Source organism: Phaethon aethereus (assembly GCF_964289735.1).
Source record: "Phaethon aethereus genome assembly, chromosome: 2".
Classification (NCBI taxonomy): Eukaryota; Metazoa; Chordata; class Aves; order Phaethontiformes; family Phaethontidae; genus Phaethon; species Phaethon aethereus.
In genome coordinates this window covers 13,049,422-13,076,971 of record NC_138582.1, presented here as the reverse complement: position 1 = coordinate 13,076,971, position 27,550 = coordinate 13,049,422, and the positions used below count along the sequence as shown (strand labels likewise).

Below are 27,550 nucleotides of genomic sequence, written 5' to 3'. Positions count from 1 at the left end.
ACGTCACAAGAAAATAAAATGGCTCCTCAGAACTAAAGGGATATTCAGTAATTAATCCATAAAACAGGAGACCTACTTGAAACCACTCTTTTCAGTTTCTGAAAACAGTTCTTTTCCTTTCACAAATTAACTAACTGGCCAGAAAATTTTTTTTTTTTTCCTAAACTACTACGGGAATAGTTACAAACTGTATTAATGGTTTTCAAGTGTACCTTTTTATGGTAGTGAAAAAACAGTTCCAAATTCCAGAATTAATGCTGTTATTAGACACTTGTTTGGCTTGAGAATTGAATGAAAAAATGTAAGCTTCCAAGTGGCTTTCTGTTTGAGGCTTGGGTGACTAATTATGTATTCCGATGCTGCTTAATATCTACTCAATTCCCATTCTGTTCCTGTGGGAGACTCAAAAGACTTTGGAAGAAAGTTTTTCTGACTGTAAACCAGAACTTTATGATGCAGTATTTTAAAAGGAAAATTAAATCTCACAATTGGAGCAACATAAACTAATCTGCTTCTTGGCAAAGGAAGTCAAAACGTTTCTGCTAGCAACATGTGAAAATGGATAATAACAAAAGCTGAACTATGCCCTAATCCCCCTCCTCCTTAATCCTAACAGTGCCACTGTACTACTACAGCATTATTTTAGTTCTGCGAAAATGCCTATAAAGAGAAACAACTGAAAATCAGCTACCTCAAAATCCAAAGTTTCCCTTTATTCTACTGAAATATTAAGGATTTCAGATACAATAGAATATTGAGAGAGAGGTGAGGAAGAGCCCAAGTTCTCCGTGAACTTGAAAATTAACTTGAGTTTACATCAAACTAAAAGGACTGCACATTCCTTTTACATGCCTGTGAAGCCTCCAAAGTAACCCCCCAAATTCTGTTTCTTTGTCATACAGTTTGGTAACAAATATATTCTGTCCTGCATGACCAATGTGAACCTTGGCCTCCCATTCAAGCTCTGGCTTTCAAATGTGTCAGACTCGAGAAACCCATTTTTGGTTGTTTAACAAGTATCTGAAGCTAAAAGCAGACACCTGTTACACCTTCATGGGTGTGCAAATATAGCAAACATTTTTTGCAGAGAGAAATCTCTGCAAAAAAGTATAACCTAAACATGTCTGTTACTGGTTACTTCACTGCAAATATGAAGTTTAATACACTACCGTAATTAAATGAGTATATAAGTTAATTCTTTAAAAAACCCCTTACCACTAAATTCGTGTATCTGTTTAACCTTTACTTCTTCGACACCCACATGAGCTTATATGAAACTTCTCAATCTCCTTTTCTGTCCCCCTGTTTAAGATGTCGATAGTTTTGAACACTCACTGTTGGGTGGACTGAGGGAATGAGAAGTCAAAATAATTTGTGTACTCTTAATTATACAGTATCACGTTTACATTTTGTTTCCACAAAGACTAAATTACAGTATTTCCCCAAAGACTAAAGATACAGGATGTCAGATCTGGCGTCCATACTTCTTCATGGGCTGTCATTTATCTCTAAAAATGGCACCAGCAAACAAGGGTGTGGCACCGAGACACGCTGTCAAAGGTTGACTTTATCAAAGCCACATCTCACGTGCAGCACACCACATCCACTGGCAACAGTTCAGGCTTAATCCAGGAAAAGGCAGGTTTATTCTTGAATTTTAAACCTTTACTACTAGTTACTCATTTTTTAAAAACACATGCAAGCCAACTGAGACAGACCTGCTTCTAAAGCCGCACGAACTTCAATGAATTTGAAGGTATGAATTTGCTGTTGAACTTGCCTGTTTTCAGTGCAGACTGGACTGCATGGAGTAAACCACCCCAGACAGTTTAAGTCATTGCCTATTCTTGTGTTTCCTCTTTTCCAATTAAGAAGAAAAAAAAAGTAATAATGTAAGACATTCCAACCCAACTAGAACTTTCTTCTTTCGAGCACTCAGGAGCAAGTTCATGCTCAAGGCAAATCAATGCCGACACCTGCAATGAGTTTGCTGTCACCTTGAATTCTTCCACCTTTCATTTGAACCTTTGCTTCCTAGTCCGTTCAAGCACTGGAAGTCCTGAAGTCCTCCTCCCTACCTCACGCTACTCCCTCAGACACTATAAAGATCACAGCCAATGTTCACTTGAATCCCAGACACTCATGTCATGTCCTGGCACACATTCCCAGGTCAGCTGAGCAATGCTGCTTCGTCTTAGAAGAATGAGGAAATGTTGCCAATCTCTTTTCCTCCTCTCTCTTTTAGTCACTATTTCCCAATGAAGCACAACCCTCATGACTTTTAAAAATGTCTGACCATCAATTTTCTCTTCCTCCCATCTGCTATGTGTTTGATATGTTTACTCAAATATTTAAATTATGAGGTTTTCCAGTGCCTGAAGTAGTGATATTTGGGGTATTACTGGTATTTTTACGAGATGCAGGTGTACTCAAAGTAATTAGCAGTTAAACACAGCTGCACCTTTTACCAGTTATTAAGAAACACTGAGCAGTGCTATTTAAATAGATAACATCCTGCTACCAAGAAAATACGATTAAAAATGTATGCTAGTGAAAAGGATCTAATATGTTATTACAAAAAGGAAACAATGGAAACAATAAGCTCTGCAGAGACTGTGTTGAATTTAATGCAGATTATCTGGAAGAATACACAGATATCAGAAAAGAAAGATGAGATAGGAGTTTTAGCTGTGACAAAGAAGATTTAGCAAGCAGCTAAAAAATAAATTCTTTGTCAGTTGAGAGAAAATTGCTTGAACAACTCTGGCATCTGATACCCGTTCAAGGCTATTTGGATATTATGGGAGACTCCTTTTTGTCTTAACTCGGTCTGTGTTAGAGACCACACAAACATTCTTCTGCTACAAGCATTTGTTTTTTAAAGTTATTATTAGCCATGAAGATCTAAAGCAGAACTGTTCTCAGCTACATTCATAGCCCAGATGTGGATATTGTGAAGACTCTGCATGAAGAATCAAAGCCAAGAATCCAGAGTCCCGGACAAGAGGACCCACAGGAGATGAAAAGAAGGCTGTCTTCAGCATTTCCATCCTACAAGCTATTTAGAGGACTATGACTTCATACTTGTTTGTTCTCAAGTAGCACAGATGTGCTCTATCAATTCATAGAGTTGGAAGACGATACGTAGAACAAGAGTAAAGAAAAAAATTACTTTTGCACCCAAAGTTGCAGTAGTACAAACATGGAACTGATAGGATTTGCTGATTTATCATTGGGGTAGAATATTTATTTACATAAATATTTACATTATATTTTGTCTGACCATCATGTCTGAAGAAATTCTGAAGCCAAAACCAACAAAAATCTATAGCTGAAAAAACAGCTATTTTGTCCATGTTCTCACCTCCTCTAAACTGCAGGAACAAATGCTGTCTCAATTAGCAGCAAGCCTTTCTTTTGACATGTATGCTAGCTGCAAGATACTCATTTTGTTGAGGGTTTTTTTATTTTATTTTTAAATCAAATACTGCCACTTTTTAACAATGTATCCTATCTTCAGAAGTCAGAAAGCTCAAAATTTAAACAAAAACCAAGCAAGTGGTTCACTTCATAAGAGTGAAGATACAAGTAGATGCAGAAAATTGACTTGCTGTGCCATAACTCAACTTCCAAGTGTGCCAAAGAGGGTGCAGTAAAATTCCTTTTTCTGTTGCTGTAAGTTTGCAATCTGTTCTGCCAATAATGTTTATGGGAAAATACTTTATAAAGCAACCAATAAATCTCCCCTTCCTATGATTGTTTCTTTACCTACCACATTTCCACCTCCCTTGCACACATGAAAGTTACACTTGCCACCAACTGGAAAGCATAAAACATGCAGGCACAAAGATCAAAGTGTGTGATGAATTCGTGAATTTGCATTGGGATGTCCCTGAACACCAGGATGCTGCCCCAGAAGCTGTCCCGATTCACTGAGTCTTCTATGGAATATCACACAGCATCACACAATCACAAATGGAACTGCCAAAATCGAAGGGATACATTCTCAGTGCACTGCTCATTTTCCAGGCCGTGGTACAAATTAGCAAGGGAGGTTCCTTAATTACTAAGCACTAAATTTAGGATTGCAACTCATTATTCATCTCAAAGGGTCACAGCCATGTTTATTCCAGCAGTTACAAAAATCCACCTTATACTTTAACCCTGTGTGTATTACAGTGCATGATTTACAGCACGTAACATTCAGTTGTTAAAAAAAATTTGCCTCCACAAATGTGAACACTCCCATTTCTTTTTCCTCCCCCACTCTCCCACTTCCATTCAAATGAAGTTAGCTAAGAAAAACCCTATTCATAGGAATTAAGAGCTCAGTATCCAATCCATTCTCGCAATGAACAAGTAGCCTCAGTCACTGTCCATGCTATAAACCTGCTCTGGAGGTTTTTAAACAGGTCTCTGTATTTGTTAATTTGACTGAAACATGCCCGAGATATTAGAGATGCCCGAACCAGTAAGACCTACCTGAAAACTGCAAGACTTGTGTTTTGCATTACCTTAACAGAAGTAAAACACTGTTGCTTTTTAAAAAGAAATTAAGATTCATGGATTAAAAGAAATCATGCTCCTGGACTACATCCCTACGTTTTCAGTAACTCCTGTGGTGAAAATGTCTCAGGAATTAGAAAAGCTAGGGGTTCTCAAGCTGTTACTGTGATGGTACTATGAACGAAATCTCTCCTGACGATATTCTTGTTCCAGGGCAAGCCCAGCCACATACACAGTGACAAGCATGCAGGCACTGTCTCAAAGGTCTTACAATCAGAAAGTTCATTAAAAATACTGTTAAATATTAACCTCTAGTCTACTGACCTGCAATTACACTATCATTCAGCTTCCACTCTCCTCATCCAGCTCTGAACACAGCTTAGCCTCATCTTGTTTTCAAAACATTTAGCAACTGGCAAGATCAGCACCTTGACAAAGCTCAAAGCATGGCAGATGCATGGATCTAGCACTAAGTCTTCCTGCAGTGCATCACATTTGAAATAAAGCACTGACCCTCAATCCTGAGACACAAATCTCTGTAGATCTGTGCAATTCCAGTCTTCAACCATCCAGCAGGTAAGAAAAGCTCCTCTAGCCACTATGATGACCACTATTTACTGCTGAAGAGGTCCTGCATGCCTAAAGAAGTAAATTCTGCAGAAGAATTGTGTCTCGGTCCACAACTTTTTCCTGCCTATCATAGTAATTAATCCACACCAGTCATTTCCATCGGCTAACTTGCAGAAGCTATACATCCTTTCCACGAAGCCTTAGAATAGTTCATTTCCAGTCCCTTTACAGCAGGGGATGACAGGTCATACCACCTGCGGTTTTATGACCCATTGTGAATATACAGCATGAGATACATGAAGGTCCCAGCCTGTTGTACAGACTAACTGTACAGGTCACAGGAATCAGATACAAGACAGATCTAGCAGTTGAAGTTGTTACTACTTTAACACCAAAAATACGATGCTTACCGCTAAAAGACAGGCTCAAATGTGAATAACTACCTGAGAGTACTAAATGTGCAGCACAAGAAAGTAGCCTGAAGGAATTATTTCAAATGTCATATAATAAAAATATCCCCTGTCAGTCCGGCCAGGTGCGTAGAAACACTACCAAATCTGCAAGGTCTAAGGCTGTTTTCTCCAGATATAGCAGACACATCCAATTGAAGTAGTCTGGAGCAGAAATCAAAATTGCATGTTACAAGCTGCTGGACATCTATTGCCAAATGATCTGTTAACTACAGAAAATCTCTCACCCTCTATAAAAAGAAAAATCATCTAGCAGTAGTTGATATAATTAAATTAATTCAAAAATTGCCCAAACTGTAAGACTACCCCATTAATACGGACATTTCACTGTTATGAAAAGACTAGTCAGTCAACTCCGTGAACAGATACTGAAATATTAACTTGTTTATATAAAGTGCCCATCGCTTTTGTCCAGATAGTTGAAATTTCAATTTGCAAAGTAGTATTTTCTCTTTTTTTCTCCTGCAAGCTGACAACACCAGCACCTCATTTGTTTCCAGTTAAAAAAAGAAATTGCTGAACTTCATCAGCACATTTTCCTCTCTAGACAAGAATGACAAATACAGTCGGTAATGCATTGTGCTGTATTTCTCATCTTACAGCTGTTTAGAGCCTCTACTTCCAAAAGGAAGCGTCTCAAAAGTAGACAGCAGTGATTGTAACTTGCCCTACGCAAATGACTCCAACTTTAAAAGAAAACTACTTCCCTCGGTGCCTAGCTGCTTCTTGTAGTGCAAAATAGAAGAGAGGAAAGACGGCATGCTCAGATTCCCGCGCTCTGTTATTCCAGGAAGTTGATTGGGAAAATAGCTGCTCAGGCTCTGCATTTCGGAGTAGCCTGAATTACCCCAGCCAGCAGCAAAGGGCTTCCCTTCAGCCAAAGATTGTGCTGCATCCACACACTCTTCAAAGCTTCTTATGCTGATCCTCATGACCATTCCTGGAAACGATTATTTGCGCAATCCAAAGCACGGCTCCAAGTACATCTCTCTAGTCAGAACAACACATGCCTAACAGTGTTATAAACCACTCTGCACACAGTACGAGGAACCCACGCAACTCCAAGGCATTTTGTAAACAAGACGACATGTTGCATACCAAAGAGAAAAATTTAAGAGCATGTGAGAATTAGGAATTTAAAATGCATACAGGACACCACTGACTTAATTATGGCAAGCATAACAATTTTTTCTTTTTTAAATGCTTAAGGTTACTTACCGTACTTATTTAGCTTTAAAATGTCAGAACACAGGCACAAAAATGGGTACTAACCACCTAAATAAGTAAAGCAGTATGTTTCTGCTTTTCTTCTCTTCGTACAGTTTTTTGCAATTAACACCTGCAACATCTTTCTTCTGTTTCTCCGCATCTTCTAGACAGCAGAGGATGAACATGCTTAAAGCAACACAGGAAAAAGTACCTGAAAGATTGAACACACTGGCAAGGCACCACCAACATTCATTCCTTAAAGGCTTAAGAGAAATGATTGCCATTTCAACTCTTACACTTCCACAGACTGCTGGCTAAACAGCAAGGCGGCAGAAACTGGAGGAAAGCTACCTTCAGTTGCTCACTGTTATTTTATATTCTTGCTTTCATTTCTAAGCAAGTGAACTGCGGAAAAAAAGTACCACCAAGCATCAGCACAGATGGCAGTTTGGCATCCTCCAGCCAACCTCACACCTGCAGCTTCGACAACCCTTGCTGCAGCTGTGCTTTTTGTCTCCGCTCGTCCCAGCACAGACAAAAGCTGCAAAATACACAAGCGTTAAGCAACACACTACCACCATCTATTTCATTAATAAAATAAGGTCCATAGGAAATGAAGATGCAAGCCTCCACTCTTCGCTTGGCTCCACTCCCACTGAGGCAGCTCTGCTTGTACCACAGGTAATCTTCAGGCAGTTTGGTCAAGATCGTTTGCCGTGGGGGTGGGAAGGGGTGGGTTATTTTTAAATCTCAGTCCAACAAGAGAGGGAGGAAAAAAGCAAGCATACAGAACTGACAAATCTGAAGAGAACCTGACGGTTACCAATACCGGCATGAACCACAGGAGCTCTGTGCTAAACAGGGCGTCATGAGCCCTGCAAAGACAAAAGCAGGTCTCTTCACTGCAGTTTTATTTAGATTCTTGCAGCTAACCACAGCAAAATGGGAGTTACCAGCTCTCTCCACAACACGTTACTTATTCCTGGCCATAGCATTTCATCCCAGGCCATGGCATTTCATTCCAGGCCACGGCTTGGCATTGCTGTTTCCATGAGACTCACATGTTACAGAAGGCAGTATGTATTCCTGCCCAGAATTCTTTTCACGGACCAGAAGGACCATAAGATCATCTAACCTGATTATCTCTGGAGGACTGGTCAGGGCTTAGCCTACTGCAAGCCTTGTGCTGGACGCAGCTGTGGCTGCAGCCCTCCAGCAGAGAGAGGCAAGATGTGGCATGATCTCTCCTCTGTCTGTAAATTTTATGCAAGATCCACAGATGACAGACACTACCAAACCCAATCTCTGTATTTCCTTTAGGACTCAAGTAAGGCAATCCAAGCAAGACTTCTTGTGAGTATTAGTTTGGTTAAGAAAATTTTACATCTATTTTTATACAAAAAAAGATGCAGCCAGAGCATTTTCCAACACATCTGCAACTCCACAGACGCTGCCAGTCCCTCTCTCTGCTGGAGGGCTGCAAGCCACGGCTGCATCCAGCACAAGGCTTGCAGTAGGCTAAGCCCTGACCAGTCCTCCAGAGATAATCAGGTTAGATGATCTAATAGGCCTCCTAGTCCTTATAAAGAAAATTAGCTGTGAATCACTTCAATGCTTTGAAATCCTGGTGCAGTTTCTCCCACAGACTGAGACCAGCCACTGCAAGATGAAACTCAAATCAAAGCCAAGTTTTACTTTTGTGGTCAGCAGCACATGGCTGCAGCCATACATATTTCAAAAACAAAGGTGAAGCAGATGACCAGGGAAGAAGAGTGAAGCCAGACTGGCTGCTCTCTTTCTCTAGGACACAAAGGCATTCATTTGGCTAAGAAACAAAAAGGTTGGGAGACAAGGAGCCTGAGGGGCTTCCTGGCCTGATGCTTTCCATGTGTAAACCCTAAAATGGCAGTCACCAGTCTGCCACGATTCATTTATCCACTCCTACTTATCAAAGCACAGTTCTCTCATCAACTGGGCAGAACTTACCATCTTTGCCTCTTGGACAGGTAACTGGGGTGAGTAACTTATCGTCTAATCATGTTTCACCCTAATACTTTAAAAAATGAATTATGCACTAGGTGGCTATTAATAAGGATAACCCAAAAGGTTTTGTTTTTTTTTTTAAGCTTAGAAACTGCTTTTTCTCCAAGATCTACCTGTCCAGTTGTACATACTAAGGTGATTCACCGATATTTAAAATCATACAAGATCATCATTGCTTAGCACTCCCACAGAAACCTTCCCAAACAGCTTTAATTAACTGGTAAGTTCTATTGAGAACGTTCTCATCCAACCTAGGGATGCTGTTCTTCATGTTCCTGCCAAAGCAACTCCACTCCTACTCTTCCTCCAGGATAACTGGGTCTAAAAATAACCTTATAAAAATATTAAAATGGTTTTCATCATAGCTTAAACTAGTGAGATGGCTTTGACAACACTTCCCACAAAGCAAACTCCCTATAGACCTTTTTTAAATATCTTAAAAAGAGTTGCAGCTCTACCTAGAGAATTGAAATCTAAAACAAGTTAACAGAAAACAAGAGAGGATTAAATTATTACAAGCGAAGCATTCATGAAAAGGTCTTTGTCCAAATATACTGCATTTAAGAAATCTTAGTATCATGTAATTAAAACCTCAACTAATATGGCCAGGGAAGTGGAGCTTTAAAAACAAGGCTTTCAGGATTGCCTCGTTTGACACCTTTACATGGCAGAAACGAGTTTGTCTGCCTTAATCCTTCCTATACAGCCACTGAGAAAGGTCTGTATGTGTTATAAGAAGAGCACCTGAGGTTTTTAGGGATCAAGAAAGAGTAACAAAACCGTATCTAGGCCTAACCTCATGCAAACAATTGCGAATACTGGATATTGTTCATCTCTTGTTATTACCAGTCCTCTTGCAAAGCCAGGCTATTCTTCAAGTTACATATTTCTGAGTCATCCAACTTAATGCAAGTATGCTGAAAATGCTGCAGGAAACATGTAGTGCCACAGAAAAAAAGGAAAAAGCACAGAAACCCACATAAGTGGAAAACAAAAAAACCACAGGTAAGCCTCTTTCCAATAAAAACAAGCACTGCCTTCTGCAAAGCAGAACTAACTGAACGAGAGAGAAATCTGGAAAACAAGTTATCCCAGTAGTCTTAAAAAAAAATAAAATCTAGTTGCCCTCAAGATCCTGTGAACAGGTATCCATCCTCCTGTTCAGCCCCCGTAATGTTTTGGAGTAGTTCTGGGCATGCAAAGCAGCATATCTAGGATCCTAAATAACACTACTGAAGAAATTATGTGGCAGGAATTCCAGATGTTACATTTTTAAGGTAGTCACTTTGCAGGAGTTACATGGCATCTTGTGCTGGATCTCCCAGACAGCAGATAATTAAGTAACTTGCACAGACTTTGTAGATATTAAGACCAGAAGAAATTCTTATTGCTATAAATAGGTCATAGAAAACAGATGCGCCTGACATCCAAGTTTGATGTTTGACATCCAAGCCTTGTGGTCAAACTACCACTTCACACCTCCATCCCAGGGGATGTCCAAACCTCTACAATCCCGGACTATTCCTGGAAGCCTTTATTTCATTCTCCCTTTAACTATAAATCACTGCAATTATGTAAATTGCTGTTACCACACTGCTTGCTTTAAAAAAAAAAAAATTAAAAATCCAAGTTATACTTGGAAATTACAAATTCTTTGCATCTGCACACTGAAACTATTGTCTGGGGCAAAATATGTCATTACAAGAAAGAGCTAAAGGAAAAGACTCATATTTGCCTTGTGTCCCTTCAACCTTTTCTCTTTGTAACTGTTGGAAGCAGTGAATCAGAGGTAAAATGAACTGACTTGCCCCAGTTTGTTTCCATGCAACTTAAAGCTGCATCATTAATGTTTAATGTTTACTCCCATTGGTCATGAGAGGCTTTTTACATGCTGAATGTGTTTCATTTAAGAGACCTTTTCTCTTAAAGAAAGCAAGAGAAGAAAGCTATTCATACATCCTTCAGCTTCTGGGTAGACCTAAAGGGCACAAATTTTGATCCCAGCTTCCTTTTTTGACAAAAATCACGCATGAAAATAACGCTGAACCAAACTGGAACTAACTTGAAGTAAACAGAAGTTAAGCATTAACACAAAAACACATTGCTTTATCCACAGCAATCACGACCTCCTAGGGTCCTGCACCCACGTCAGGGCAACCCCCAAAAAGAGCTGGCAATGTGCGCTCAGAGCCCAGAAGGCCAACTGTATCCTGGGCTGCATCCAAAGCAGCGTGGCAAGCAGGGTGAGGGAGGGGATTCTGCCCCTTGACTGTACTCTGGTGAGATCCCACCTGAAGTCCTGTGTCCAGCTCTGGAGCCCTCAGCACAGGAAAGACATGGGCCTGTTGGAGCAGGTCCAGAGGAGGCCACAGCGTGATGGAACACGCCTCCTGTGAGGACAGGCTGAGAGAGTTGGGGTTGTTCAGCCTGGAGAAGAGAAGGCTCCAGGGAGACCTTACTGCAGCCTTCCAGTACTGAAGGGGGCTTCTAAGAAAGATGGCAACAAACCTTTTAGCGGGGCCTGTTGCAATAGGATAAGGGGTAACAGTTTTAAACTAAAAGAAGCTAGATTCAGACCAGATATAAGGAAGACATTATTTACAGTGAGGGTGGTGAAACAGTGGGGCAGGTCGCCCAGAGAGGTGGTAGATGCCCCATCCCTGGAAACATTCCAGGTCAGGCTGTACGGGGCTCTGAGCAGCCTGGTTGAGTTGAAGATGTCCCTGCTCACTGCAGGGGGTTTGGAGTAGATGACCTTTAAATGTCCCTTCCAACCCAAACTATTCTATGATTCTGTGACTCAAAAACTGAGAGAAAGGGAGCTTTGGAAAGGATATTGTATCGTCGTACTTTTTAACCTGACCGCGCTTTAACCTTCATTAACCAACCTCTTCACAGGGCACAAGACAGACGACTTGACACTCTGGTTCAAAAATCCCTTGGCAAATTTCATGATGGGCAGATGGGTGGTTGTATGTACTTTTGAAAGCATTAGCTTTTTTCCGGCGAGAGAATCCATTAATTCTAATACCTTAACAAGAAAGCTTTATTCTAACAACATTTGTTTTAAAATACTCACGTCTGAACTTTAAGCTCAATTATGCTGTGCATGAAGTCACCCTACAGTAGCATCTCAACCACCTTCTTTCTATCGCTGTAGACGCACACCAGAAGTTCAGCACTTCCACCCTACTTGGGAACATACATCAAGCTTTTTATCCTACTCCTAATTTTGGAAGCCATGTTAAACTAGTAAGGTTGCCAAAGAAAATACATTGTGAAGAACAATGACTCTCTGAAAACAAGCAGCCACTTCAGAGAGAATAGCTAAAACCCTTGTTAAAATGTAGCTTGAGAAACATGGCGTTTGTAGCTGCTACTAAGGCCGGCCTCAAGCTTACAATGAAAGATTAAAATCTGTTAGTTGAAATCCATTATCCATCCTGAATGCACATGGTGCATTTGAACCACACAGTTGGGAGAGGGCTTTGCATCATAGTACATACTCAGTGACAGCACTCATTTCCCCAGCAGCAAGCTAAATTTCAGCTTAATAGCTCAAACATTCCCTTGACTATATTCATAACCAAGGCTCCTGCCTGCACAGTAGCTACAGAAGAGCTACTGTGAACTCTTTACCTTTGAACCAAAGTGACTAACGCTCACACTTAGCTGCTATTCTCCATGCGAGATAACCTAGATTTAAAATGCATACACATTCACAGCATCAAAAGGAAGTGTGCTCTACTGGACTCCAGTGATTTTGCAGACTAGCAGAAAATGAACAAGCATTAAAAACAGGGATAATCCATCACAATATGCACTTTAAGTATTTACTAAATGTACTTTGGATCTAATTTATTTATAACAACTCAATGCTCCAGACTTGCATCACTGTATTGTGTAAATATAACAAATTCTTACTCTAAGACTTCATTGTAGCACTCTGCTTAGTACCTGCTTGCAAGAAAGGGAAATTTTTTTTAACTTCTACCCAAGTATGCAAATGAAGCTGATTTCTCAGCAACATCTGTCATTATATTCTTGAATGATAGTTTCCAACACTGCTTCTCAAACTGTTGATCTGGTCATACCTCAGTGTCAAATTACCTCAGATTATTCAAATGCATCATTACTCTACTCTCTTGATGCAACTGGCTTAATCCAGTAACAATTAAAAAAAAAAAATCATTGTCATACTTTTTACTGTGGACTCGCATATGTAAATAGTGAATATAAAAGATGACCTCTCTGAACAAACTTGGGGTGGCCAAGTCAAGGCTCCCCTTGAGCTGGCTGAGCAAATGGCATCCCTCACTTAGTGAAGTGCGTGCACACACACACGTGCGCGTGCCTACAGGTGCATAAGACACACAACTTCACCCTCTCCTCAAAGATGTTTTGCTTTTTAGGAGAGAAGCGGGGGGAGCACATGCTCATACACATCTCCTTTTCTAGCACAGTCATGAAAACTGACCTTCAGTCATACACAAAGACATCTTCACACATCAGACTATTTCATCAATGCCATAAGCTTATTTTACAATCCAAGATTGGCCTCAACACAATTCTGGAGAACTACTGGCTGGGGGCAGCGGGGAGGGAAGAGACCAAAACTATTGCTGCCTGCCTAGGTCCAATTTCTGTCCTCAGGCAGAGACCACTGCTCTGCATTCCTTCTCCACCTCCATCACATGATACAAGTTTTACTTTGAAAGTGATCCTAAATGGAAGATTAAGCTTCATTTTCATGCACCTGACCCTGGTATGCCTTCCTAGGCTACTTGCAAACTGTGCAAACCAGGCTTTCCATATTGCCTGGCACCATGAAACCCTACAGTCTACAGGCCAAGCTTTAACCCTCTCCATCACCTTCCCTGCTTAACCCTGCCAAATAAATACATTTAGTAGGTGTGCTGGGGCCTAAGTAAGGGCAGAAGCTGACCCTGCATGGGGCCAGATGAAACGGCATTAACAGTGCTATTTATCATGCTCAGCAGAACAAACATCAGCTCTGCTTCAAAACAGGATAGTGGCAACAGCAATGGCTGCTATTCTTGGGAGAAAATGGACCTAGTTCCTAGGCTTATGTTTCACTCCAGTGTGGGCTGAAGTGACTCCAGAACAAACACTCAGCAGTGTATTCTTCAGTGTTTCCATTCAGCATCTCTCCTTCGGAGCGGGGGAGACACCCCCCACCTCCAACTCCTTACACTGTGCAAAATGCCAATTTTTATACCTCAATGGACACGCCAAGGCGCACTACTGTAGCAATGGCAGCCACAACCTCCGACTTCTTGTTTGTCATAAATCAAATACTCGTACAGGGTCGCATTGAAGTGCGAAATACGCTCAAATACAGCTCCAAAGCGAAGTCCCAGCCAGTTCCTTGATATTAGTTACTATAGAAACCAGTCCCTCGGCACAGGCACTCACAGCAGGAAATCATGCAGATTTCAATTTTACATAGTAATATGTGCTGCAGGAGAGGAGAACTGCACAACGACTGCAGGGGCTGATTGTACAAACCCAGACCTCTTCTACCCCATGACACCACCACGCTGCAGATGAACATGCTCTCCTCCCCTCCTACACACACAATTGCCACTGCTATTAGTTTTGAAGTGCTTTCCACAAAGCCTGTGTTGGGATGGCTGCTGCAAAGGTTGCAGCGTTTTTCAACAGTTTCACTAGATTAGAAAACGTTCTCGTTTTTACGTGCCAGAAGCCCAGGTGAAAACAACATTAAAAGCAAAAACTGCAAAGCAGTAGAAAGATTTAAGCATATATAAACATAAGTACACAGAGGCCAAACGTTTCACAGGAAATACTGTCAGGTCATAACCCAGAGCTCCTTTGGAAACAGCCCATCCTCCTTTCCTTCTCCATCCTGTCCAAAAAAGCAACCCGAATGGAGGGCAGGTCACAGATTAATTTGTAGGAAAAACCACCCTAGAAAGCACAAAGACAAGAGGAGGGCTCTGAGCCCTGAAGTGAAACAGCAAGGCAATTATCTTATTTTAACTTCTCAGAAGTAGTTCTACAGGTTGGACTTCATCAGGCGTGGGAGTGGAAGAGGAAGACACGCAGCACAATGCGCTACTTGTCCTAGGCAGATGCTAATTTTCTAGTGAAATTCAAGAACCAGCGGGGACTCTTCCCCACCTCTCTAAAGTGAGCCCATAAGCCTGAACAGTGCAAGTTTTGCTACCTCAACCAGGGAAGAAAAGAGCAGGGAACTGTTTCACTGAAGAAAACCAACGTGTAGGGGAGGAGGGGAGGGGTGAACAGCTTGCACAGCAACAGGGACAAACATTTGTGCTGGCAACACCCGACAAATCATCGAGCAAACAGAAGGACAAGAAAATGAAGGAAGCTGATCTATTTTTAAGCAAGACCGCATTATTACCATGAACATGCACTGCTTCCCTGGAAGCAGCAGGTATGCAAACATGCCATGAATCACATCACCGAGTAAGTCACCTGGCAGTAGGAACACTAGTTTGCATGGACACACGCGGAGCGAACATACACAATCTACTGTCCTGACATCTCCAAAAGCGTTTGGAGGAGCCGCCTTCCAGGAGGCAGACTGCATTATGGAGAGCAAAAAAATCTGCTAGACAATGCAAATGTCACTGGTGCTTTTGTTAATGATTAGACAGAGCTCCATTGTTCTGGACACTCCACTCAACATTAGTCTGCTGGAGCTTCTAATTTCACTTTTTGTATACGTCTTCCATCATAAGAAACAAACATAATTTCTTTCCAGCCAGGGGAGGAATAGACTTGGGGAGTTGGAGAAGACATCTCAAGTAAAAGCACAGATTTTTATACCATAGCCTTCGTACAAATTGCCTTGTTGATACAAAGAAATGCCGCAAGTCGTTCCAGGGACCTACGGACTGTGAGGTTGAGGTAACTGCCTCGACTCTGGTCAGGTCCACGCTCGCCTCCCTGGAGTCTGCATGAAGCCAGCTGACTGCACCAACCTGATCCTTCACCAACACATTAGCTCTTCTTGTAAGCCAACTCTGAGGTGACCAACAAGAGGACACGCTCAACGTGCATTTCGAGACAGCTGTAAGGCACAAGGTGTGAGGCAGCAGCAACTGCTCTGCCGCCACCACAGTATGTTGTGGGTAAGGTCCACACGGCAAGAAGCACTACCCTACTTCACAGGAAACCTAGCTTGGTCTGAACCAATTTTTTAATCCTCCTCCCACACCACACACCACCTCCCTTTCTGTCTGATAGCAAATAAATAAGATACTAAATAACATGCAATGCAAACAGATTTCAGCTACTTTTGCTATCCAACCGGTGATGGACTATAAATAAATAAATAAATGAAAGCTGCAACAACTCTCTTGTTGTGGTTACTACAGAATTGTTGCTATGTGCCAACTAGCAATTTATCACATCAAAAGGATTACTGAATTAGTCTGAAAGGGGATCTCCCACCACAGGAACATGTGCTACACTGGGAAAACCAACCGCCAACCAAAACCTCAGCCTCCATTTTCAAATCCACATCCCATTATCAAAAGGATGCGTTTGCATCTTTGCTTCTAACCTAATAAATCATCCAAAGGAAATTCTCAGAGCCATTTAATGATTTATCTTCATTATTTCCCAAACTGGATGTTTAAGGTATTGGAAGTTTGGGTCTATTGCTAAGACTGAGAAAACTCTTTGGAGCTAAAAAAACAGTGTATAGTTACTGAAGTGTAGGTGCTCTGCATGAAGATGCCCACAGAGATACAAAGTCATCATGAAGCTGGGTACAACAATCCATCCATCCCAAGTCTGCAGAAAAAACAGGGCCTGATAGTCTAGCCTACTAAAAGTAACACAGCTGTGTAAGGAAGGGGAGAGTAAGAACTACAACTAAGACTGAGTATATGAAAAGTTAACTCTGTGCTCTAAAAGACTTCTGATTCAGATGATAGTGAGTAGATTTACATTCAGTCATGAAAAAAAGACCAGCCATTCCTATCTTGACACACCTGCCCATTCCTTGGATGAAGTATTAAAGAACCTTATTTTCTTCTTTCTCCCTTATCCTTTTATTTTTCTCTTTCACAGAAGTTAGTCTCTCATTCAAATTTTCTGTTCCTGTTAGCATACACAGTCACCTGGCAGCTTTACCCCTTTCCTAACAACACTTCAGTCTCTCAGCAAAACATCTTAAGCTCAAAAAATACTGGGTTGTAGGGCAAATTCAAACTCTACTTATGCATCATATTGTGCACCCTGCCAAGGGGCAGTTGACTATGTAAGTTATTACAGCGATTATTTTCATCTATTGCCCTCAAAATTTCTCCTTAGGGAGGAATATCAAAGCAGCACAAGTGTTGCCAACCACCCTAAGCTAGATTTCATCTTGACCTCAAGGGGAAAAAAAAAAAAGCCTAAATAAATAGATAGAATTACTTTATGCTACAATGCATGCACTCACCCAAAGAAAAGGCAATGGTAACGTTTTACCTGTAGAGCAGCCCTTTTAACCCCCTAAATGTAAAATCTAGTCATTAATAACCAAGCCACTTTTCTTGTTTTGGGCATATAACATGTTCATCCCATTTTGACTGCTCCAGCCAAGAGGCTCACATCAGCAGCAGAGTTCTCAGGGTGGCACACTTGTTGAAAGACATGGACTGACATTTGCTACTTGTCTAGAGAGAGACAGGAATATGGAAACAAAATAATATAGCGCTCTCCGTTATACATGTGTTCTGTAGTTTTAGCACTTGTAAGCAGCATTTCCAAGTCCCACTTCCCAAAATGTGACAGATGTGTAATATGCATCCAGCTTCAAAATTATCTGCCAACAATTCTGACTCTGTCCTATGTTTTGCATGATCTTCATGAAAGTATAATGGAAGACTGAATGGTTCATTTAAATCATTTTCTTCCTGATTAATTTAGATTTGAAAATCCACAAAGAAAAAGCCTGGAATGTATTGGACTCCATGGAAGGAATAAGGGCTTATTACAAAGCCTTACCTAAACTGACAGGAAGCTCAAAGGTTTCATTATTTGAGTGCGAGCATCTGAAGTTAAGAGGAGTCAGAAAAACAAAAGAATGGGACAATGAGAACCCCTTTCCTCTTGTGCCTAGCTCTGTTTTCACTCTGGAATTATGCACAGATCATCATCACAGCTCCTCAGTCCATAGCCAGGGGTATAGGAATTTAATTCCAAAATGTTATACAGATTTTAGGTGTACTGCTATAGATTGTGGTGTCCTTCCCATCCCCAGGCTCCCTTTTTCTTGTCTTTTTTTTCATTAAAAAAAAAAACAACTACTTTTCAGTACTGTCCACAACATTTTGCTGTGGCACCAAGGGTTTATCCCTGGGGTCACACTGCCTTATTTGCAGTGAGCAAGATACTGGTTCAGAAGGCCTAAGCACACTTACTTGAGAGATAACAGATGCTAATTCCAGCACTGCAACACTTTCTGGGGCTTGTCACCTTGGAAAACCACTTCAATACATACTATTTATATCCTGGATAAGGCAACAATGAAACACCCAGAGCAAGGACTACCTGAAGGTGTACTCACACAATACCTGGAGCAACACAGATGCAGAGTCTGCCCAGGAACACAGATCTGCAGCAAAGGTACTATTTTAAGCAGCTTTATTAAACATCAAGAGCAGTCACCGAACATTGCAGTACAAGAGCTACCCACGGCAGACACAGAGATATTAATCAGATTTAATTTTGTAAGTAAAAGCGTTAAACTGTATTTACCTTCCTGCATGCTGATAAAGTTTAATGGGGCCTGAAAAAAGTACAGACACTTTAATGCAGCACTTCTTCCAGGCCGATATATCCTGCTCCTCAAAAGGGTAACATTAAATGACTATACTGGTTTTGGTACCCTGTCACTGCTGCGTGCCATGCAGGCTCGGGCTGAGTTTTGCTTCCCGGTCTGCTCAGTGTCCCTTTGCAGCTGTTGACTATCCACAGCTCTCCCCTCTCAGACCCTCTGTGCCCACCACGCACCCTCAACTGGAATGTCCTGCAACTCTTGTCAGTAGCTCTGCATTGCCTTGAAGTCCTCTCAGACATCTGTAAAATGGAAGAGTTGGAAAAAATAAATAGCACTGACCAGCATGACAGAAGTCAAAATTACCAAAGGCAGGGAAAACATACCTTTAGTAGCACTTGCCAAGTTGAAACGGGGCAACTTCAAACAGCATTACAATCCGTGAAATCCAACTGGCCAGATAAAGCCGTACGATACGCTGAAACGTATCTTGAAATTATTTAACTAATTGGCTAATATCAAACACACCTATGTAAAATTCTTCAATATGAATGAAAAACAAAAAACCCACAAGAGTGGATATCAGCTGCCTCATTAACAATCTCACTTTGAAGATCAATTTTAAGTTTCAGGGTAAATCAAAGCTTTTAGATCATCTTTCCATAAATTCTAATTTACACCTGTGAAGATGCAGGTAGGCAAGATTGGGGCAGGTTTTTTTCCACAGAAGCCACTGATGATGTATTAAGTAGATATAGGAGAAGTGTGCACATCTTCACATTAATCTCCCTCATAACACAAGGAGGATAGTTACTCTTCTCACCCACTTTTTCAAGTTCCTGAATTCTAGCACTTATCTACAAAGGACATTCAAATAAAGCAGAAGCAGAATACTAGCATACAAAAAGCAAAGCAATTTACACTCGTCCTTTGACATACTGTTCAAACCCAACTTACTATATGTTTATATGTAGTATACATTTATATTTGGGATGCACAGTTCTTGCTTTCATAAGATAATACATTTTAAATGCACAAAGTATCAGTTAAACGGCTACTAAATTAAATAAGACAAGTCTCTCTCATGCTTCAGTTAGAACTGATGTGGATGAAAACATGCTTCAGTTAGAACCGAGGTGGATAAAAACATTCAAAATTTCAGATATTGAAAGACTTAAGCCATACGAGAAATACCCAAAATTCACAAGCACATACCTCCCCAGAAGGAAACTTCAATGAGGTTTAAAGCTATCCTCAAGCATCTATTTAATTTAATATTTTGTGAGTATTCTTTTTAATAATCATAGTGAGAAATATAACATTCTACTGCAGAGTATCGAGTTCTGCCAGGCTGTATGCCAAACAGATGTAGCCTGAATAATACAAACTGCTAGGTGGATGTGTGTATCTTGTCAGAGCTCAGAAGTCAAAACATCTGAATGAATTTTGGTTTTAAAAATCTCTGGTACCAGCAAAAAACAGCACATGCTGCTATATAGCTATCATTAATAGAGAATCAGCAATGTAACTTGACAGAATCCCGCATCCAAATGATGTTTTTCAGATGATCAGAGCCACAGAAATAAAGTCTTTTGGTGACAGATGCATGGGAACTACTTTCCCCTTGTTTTGCCTTGTCAGGCTGAAATCAAAAAGCATTGAACTGAGGGAACTGAACTGAACTCAAGTTAAAAAAGAGAGACTAAACTTTGGGTTGATACGCATCTAAATGGAGAGACAGCAAAGAAGGAAGCAAAAGCTGAAATGAGCTGGTTCGGAAATTCATCTGTGTATTGAGTCACCACAAAACACTGGGTACTTCACATTCAGGGCTTTTCCTACCTCAAAAGCTACAAAGTGAGGAAAATACAGCAAAGTACAGGTTATCCAACTCATCCAACCATAGATTTTACCACAGGTAGAGCTCCAATTATGCCCTCTATTTGAGCTCCAGATGGGAATCACAGAATCACTAGGTTGGAAAGGACCTTCAAGATCATCAAGTACAACCATTAATCCAGCGCCACCATGTCCCCTAAACCATGTCCTGAAGTGCCACATCCACACATTTTTTGAACACTTCCAGAGATGGCGACTCCACCACCTCCCTGGGCAGCCTGTTCCAATGCCTGACCACCCTCTCAGTGAAGAAATTTTTCCTAATACCCAATCTAAACCTCCTCTGGCGCAACTTGAGGCCATTTCCTCTTGTCCTATCGCTAGTTACTTGGGAGAAAAGGCCAACACCCTCGTCGCCACAACCCCCTTTCAGGTAGTTGTAGAGAGCGATAAGGTCTCCCCTCAGCCTCCTCTTCTCCAGACTAAACAACCCCAGTTCCCTCAGCCGCTCCCCATAAGACTTGTGCTCCAGACCCCTCACCAGCTCCGTCGCCCTTCTCTGGACACACTCCAGCACCTCAATGTCCTTCTTGTAGGGAGGGGACCAAAACTGAACGCACTATTCAAGCTGCAGCCTCACCAGTGCCAAGTACAGGGGCACGATCACTTCCCTGCTCCTGCTGGCCACACTATTTCTGATACAGGCCAGGATGCTGTTGGCCTTCTTGGCCACCTGGGCACACTGCTGGCTCACGTTCAGCCGGCTGTCAACCAGCATCCCCAGGTCCCTTTCCGCCGGGCTGCTCTCTAGCCACTCCTCCCCAAGCCTGTAGCATTGCATGGGGTTGTTGTGACCCAAGTGCAGGACCCAGCACTTGGCCTTATTAAACCTCATACAGTTGACCTCTGCCCATCGATCCAGACTGTCCAGATCCCTCTGCAGAGCCCTCCTACCCTCCAGCAGATCAACACTCCCACGCAACTTGGTGTCATCTGCAAACTTACTGAGGGAGCACTTGATTCCCTCATCCAGATCATCTATAAAGATATTGAACAAGACCGGCCCCAGAACCGAGCCCTGGGGAACACCGCTTGTGAGCAGCCGCCAGCCAGATTTAACACCATTCACCACAACTCTCTGAGCTCGGCCATCCAGCCAGTTCCTCACCCAGCAAAGAGTAAACCTGTCTAAGCCACGAGCCGCCAGTTTCTCCAGGACAATGCTGTGGGAGACGCTGTCAAAGGCTTTACTAAAGTCCAGGTAGACAACGTCCACAGTCTTTCCTTCATCCACTAGGCGGGTCATCTGGTCATAGAAGGAGATCAGGTTGGTCAAAAAGGACCTGCCTTTCATGAACCCATGCTGGCTGCGCCTGATCCCTTGGTTGTCCTGCAGATGCCCTGTGAGCACTCTCAGGACCAACCGCTCCATAATCTTCCCTGGTACGGAGGTCAGGCTGACAGGCCTGTAGTTCCTAGGATCCTCCTTCCAGCCTTTCTTGTAGACGGGCGTCACATTGGCATGCCTCCAGTCTTCTGGGACCTCCCCTGTGAACCAGCACTGCTGATAAATGATGGAGAGTGGCTTGGCAAGCTCCTCCGCCAGCTCTCTCAGTACTCTCGGGTGGATCCCATCAGGCTCCATAGACTTGTGGGTGTCCAGGTGGTTTAGCATGTCCCTGACTGCTTCCTCCTGGATTATGAGGAGTACATTGTGCTCTCCATCCCCATCTTCCAGCTCAGGGGGCTGAATACCCTGCAGATACCTGGACTGGCTATTAAAGACTGAGGCAAAGGCGGCATTAAGTACCTCAGCCTTCTCCTCGTCCTTGGAGACAATGTTCCCTGCCATATCCAGAAGGGATGGAGATTCTCCTTGCCTCTCTCTTTGTTGTTAATATATTTGTAAAAACATTTTTTTATTATCCTTTACGACTGTAGCCAGACTGAGCTCTAGCTGGGCTTTTGCCTTTTTAATTTTGTCCCTGCTTGACCTAACGAGATATTTGTACTCTTAATGTGAAGATAATTACTTCTTAATGTGAATTAATTAATTAATTACTTCTTAATGTGAAGATAAACATCGTTATCTTTGCAGAATTCAAAGGAAGTAAATGACATAGAAAGAAAGATGCACCAAAAGGGAAAAAACAATGTTTGGGAACAGTGGTAACGGCACACGAGGTAGAGAAAGACACCAGCTGAAACAAGGACTGGAGCTGATGGAAATAAGGTCTCCTATTGAACACGTGGCGTCTGCAAAGGGGGTGGGTGTGTGTGTGTGTGTGTGTACATGTACATCCAGGTAAATACTTTTTCTTCTTTCAAAGCTAATGCTCATGCAAACAGACTAAAGAGTAGCCAGAGAGTGCTTCTGCTGACTGATAAGACTCTTTCATCAGCTAGATCAGTGGGTCTCAAAAAAAAAATAACAGGCCACTTTCTGTAAAACTATAAGCAATTACAAATAAAAATGCAGCAACCCAGCTTCAAAACACCAGTCATCTTACAAGGCACTGACACTGTCCCTCCAAAAGAAGCATCTGCCTCAGTCTTTTCAAATACAGTTCCTAGAAGAAGCGTTTGGCTCATGCAATGATAAACCAGCCTTATGATGTAAAATACACCAACCTTCCCTGCCTTTATCATGGAAAGTGATACACAAGTCTTGTATAGCCCTAGAAGTTGAATGTGAACTTTGCTGACTTTGGTTAACCTGTTAACTGAGAACCCTCTAAACAGCATGAAGCATAGCCAGATGTTTGATTAGACAATCAAATACATAATTTTATATACTGGATAAGTAACAGGCAAAATTTAACATAGAATTGTTCGAAATTAGAGAACTCCTCAAAGAGAAAATTGGGAGCCCATTAAAATCCCCACGTCAGAGAATAAAAACACTAAGTTTGTTTGGTTTTGTTTTCTGAATATGGTTGTTTATACCACAGCAAAATACATTTTTATGAAATTGTGTCCTAGTAAGCCATAGGGAGTTTTGCCATCATCTTCAATGGGGCCAGGCTTTTATCCCTGTCCACAGCAAGCCAGAAGGATTTGTATTTCTTAAAGGACCAAAGTGCAACCTCAGAGATGCTCCAAGGCAACAGACTACTTACATGTAAATACTCGAATGGGCATGAGTGGAAGCTGGGTTAGGAGGCAGATCAGAACCACCAACTAGCTTGGAATTTTGATTCTTTGCCCAGAACATCACTTTCTAAAAATAAAAACAAAACTCCCTTCTATCCTTTCAGTCAGGGAAGGCAGAAAGACAGAACAGAGCATATAAATTTGGCAGGCCTAGATTTACAGAGCTCCTTTTGTAAAAGGATGTGTTCAAAGAGATAAGAGACGAGACACAACGCTTGTTGGTCATGGTCCAAATAACACAGCAGAAAGTGCAAAATACCCTTCAAACACCTGCACAAGCCATTTTTGTCAGAGAGTAGGAGAGTTTCTGTCATTCTGGTATCTGAATGCAAGTTCTATAAGCCTGCCAGGACAGCCAGAGGACAAGAGTCAAGGATTTTGGTAGGGTTTACATTGTTTTCCCTTTGGGTGAGAGAGAAAAAATAGAAGAGAGCATGCTCAAAAGAAACACATGTTAAAAATCCAAGTTAAGTTCTGGCTTGGGTCTCATCCTTAGTTTATTCCACTTTCTGGAGTGTTTATTACTTTACATGAGTAGATTACCCGTAATTTACAGAAGGTATGCATATAATGAGGAACTTCTTATCAGAATGTAAATATTAGCTTTAAAAAGGAAAAAAAATTGTTCCCTCTTGTCATTCTATGGTCTGATACTTGCTCCAGCAGCTGCTACTACTCTTGTTAGCCAGAAATGGAGGGAAATGGAAGTTTGGTTGAGCTTGCACACTGCTAATGGAAACACACACTCTTCATGTTAGCAATATTACTTTCTTACTCTCCAAGTCAAATGCCAAGGACATACTAGGACTTCAAAAAAAACTACAAAACCTCTAAGGTTAGAGGTGACCAAAAGCCACTCATTCAGCAGTGATATACGCACTTTGGGTTTGCTCTTCAGCAACAGAGCCCAGGGACACAGTGACCATGGGGAGTGCCCTACTGCTGCAGGGACACCTGCGCCCGAATGCCTTGTTCAGTGGGCATCCAACATCGGAGAGAAGCAGCCTTTGTTTCCTTCCAACTCAGCAGCCTGGAAAGATTGCCAGCTGCATTATTTTGGCCTCCTTACTCACCAACAAGCTTAGACTGTTACCCAGAGACTGTAGCCCGGGAAAATGAATTTTGAGCAGCAATGCCAGACTTAAAGAGGAAGGACAAGCAAAGACTTTCCTCAAAGATGTAAGTACAGGCTACTATCATATATACAGACCCCAAAGGCCACAGCATCAGCTGGTATCAGCTGTATATTCAGCAACCCTACACTTATTTATACCAGCTGAATATCAAGCCTTTTACATTTACTTAAGGTACAGAAGCGTTAGTGAATACAGATTTCAGTAAGTCTTGCTTTCTAAAATATTATTCATCAACATATAATTCAAATGGTAATTAAGAAGTGTTCACATGATTGATGACACATTTAAATTACAGGTTTTCAGCATTTTTTTTGGTAAAGAAAAGATTACTTCCTTTTTCACGTGATGCTTTTTCAAAGTGCAAGTCCATCTAACAGATGTCTCATGGATCTGCTTGTCAATGTAACAAGACTTTTTTTTTTTTTTTATTACGACAAATGGTATAAACCACACAGCATTCTGTTAAACTCAATATTGACACATCTGCTTACCACGTGTATTAGTAGCCATGTCAGCCACTTTCTGAAAGGCATCCAAAAAGGCAGCAGCTGCTACTACTGTAGTCCTGAAATGCATACAGATAACAAAACATTAGCAGCGTCTCATTGCTGCCTACTTAATTATTGCCAAAAACATTTTAGGCTTATAAAGAATACCACTGCGAACTTGCAGAGGCCACAAAAAATAACCTCTTTTATATCTGAATTTAGCCTTTTCCCTCCTTCATTTCTTAATCCCTTCCTCGCTTTGTGTTAGCACTATGGACTTGGAGGCAGCCACACTAATTCCGTGCTGTGAATTGCACAGGACAGGTGCTATTTCAAAAGACTGCAGCCATCCCCCTTCTAGCTGATTTCCTCTAATGAACTAATATTAAGCAGTCAAACATGAAAAACAAATCTAACACACATTATACTGCACCCATTAGTGTACAAATTACAGCCAGTGCTATTTCCAGGGAACATGTATATTTTAAGAACAAGCATGCAGGACCTTCCTTTTATCTAGGATCCTGGCCAACACTTCCCTGAATTTCTCATCTGAGGAGCATAAGCATCCCTTAAAATAGAAAATAGCAACTTCTTGGAAATCTGACTGGTCTGGAGTTCTTGGGCAAATGGGAAAGAGGAAAAAGAAAAAAAATCTTCACTTAAAAAAACCCAAACAACAACAACAAAACCAACCAACCCCAAAAATAAACAAAACAAACAAACCCCCCCTTTCTGATCCAGTGCTTCTCCAAGCAGGTCCCCTCCTGAGAGGTATACCGCTAATCTCGGAGACTCCACAATCCAAAGTGTCAACCCCACTAGCCCCATCTCCCTCCAGGTTTGGAAAGCACATACAGACCACACGTCTGTTCAAGTGGACAGCAAACGTGAGTTACAGTTTTCCAAACTCTTTTGTTCTACATAAAAAGGCCCTAGAGCCCTAAACACCTCAGGTCAGTACCAGATTTCTGATGGTTTATAGTCTGGTTGACCCAATTTAAGTGAAAGTAGGCCAGGGCTCTACAGGTAAAGCACGACTGTGCCCTCTCCACAGTTACCTTGTGGTTCTGTTTCTGTGCATCTTCTCTAACAGTACCTCTGATTTTTCCCCTGATAGTAACAGTTAGCCTCTCCAAGCAAAATCCTGAAGGAGGGCCATCAACTTCACTTTGTTTCAAGGGCTCCTTGCTACCCTCAAAAAAACCCAGGAGACCTGCAGGAAAGCTGATCCTTAGCCAGAAAGACCACAGGACTGCTTAATTAGGTCAGATTTTATGCAAGTCTCACTCCAAATATGCGCAAGATACAAAGGACATAAACTGGCAGCGTAGTAAATAGCCTACTGACAGAACAGAAAATTTGAACACACACACACAAAAAAAAAAAACCAAACAGGCTTGAGAGGACCAACCAAATGCATAAGGACTCTCCACATACCCAGGAGATTAAAGGGAAGGCAAAAAAAATGCTGACTGCCAGCTTGCAATACTGAGCCCTGGAACCAGATAACCTTTTCTGGGATTTTCCTTAACAGTGTTTGTGTTCTTCATCTTCCAAACTTGTGGGTCATGCTGTTATTCATGTACCATGTTGTTAATTATTAATTACACTGCTAATAACAAAGTTCCATTTCTCCAGTAACAAAATCCAGGAAAACCTTGCTCCAGCTCAGATGACATCTGCTCTCCTTTATCAGAGCACACAGAAATGAACCAGAGGCAAAAGCCTCACATTTGCTAGAAATTTACAGCAAATCCTTGAACACAGGCTTTCAAGCTGCCTCCTTGCATGACCCTGTAGCTAGAAAAGCACTACACTGATTGAATGCAACACCACAGAATGGGAAATAAACAAAACTATCCCTCATGCCTTCCCAGAAGGCCTGTGTTGAAAGAGTACAAAGGGCTAGGAAAGTTCTGCATTTCTCTTCTTTCACTACTTCCTCTGCTTCTTCCACACTCACTCACTCAGTGTGACGTGATTGCTGAAAAGGGAAAAACCACACACATGTGTGATATTTTAGGCACGGTATGGCAGAACAGCATATTCCAGCTCGTTAGGGCAAATGAGCCTAAACCCTAGCTTCTTCAGGAACGGTTCAGTTCACAACACAACGCAGAACCGCAAAATAGACTGCCAATAACCATACCTGTTACCACTGCTGCTGCTGTGAAAAACACACTGATGCTCTGGAGAGCACAGTAGAGATTGTGGGTTGGGGAGAGCTGTGAAGAAATGGAGCTTGGATTCCTATTAGCAGAAACAGGTTTTAAAACCGAATGAATTCTAGAGATAGCAAATTGGTCTGAGTGTGATACATATGACACTTAGTAAGTAATCCAGAATGCCATT

The 27,550-nt window shown here is 41.6% G+C and overlaps 1 protein-coding gene across 12 annotated transcripts in view; it reads right to left on the bottom strand.

The window, feature by feature from the left end:
* The window catches only part of MTSS1 (MTSS I-BAR domain containing 1), a gene marked incomplete at its 3' end in the record, with an annotated part of 130,445 nt that overhangs the window by 83,990 nt on the left and 18,905 nt on the right, over positions 1 to 27,550 (bottom strand). For all 12 annotated transcript variants that reach the window (XM_082015362.1, XM_082015356.1, XM_082015367.1 and 9 more), the window contains exon 3: positions 25,199 to 25,272. In XM_082015362.1, coding sequence (XP_081871488.1) covers positions 25,199 to 25,272 — 74 coding nt within the window. The remainder of the gene's footprint in view (positions 1 to 25,198; positions 25,273 to 27,550) is intronic.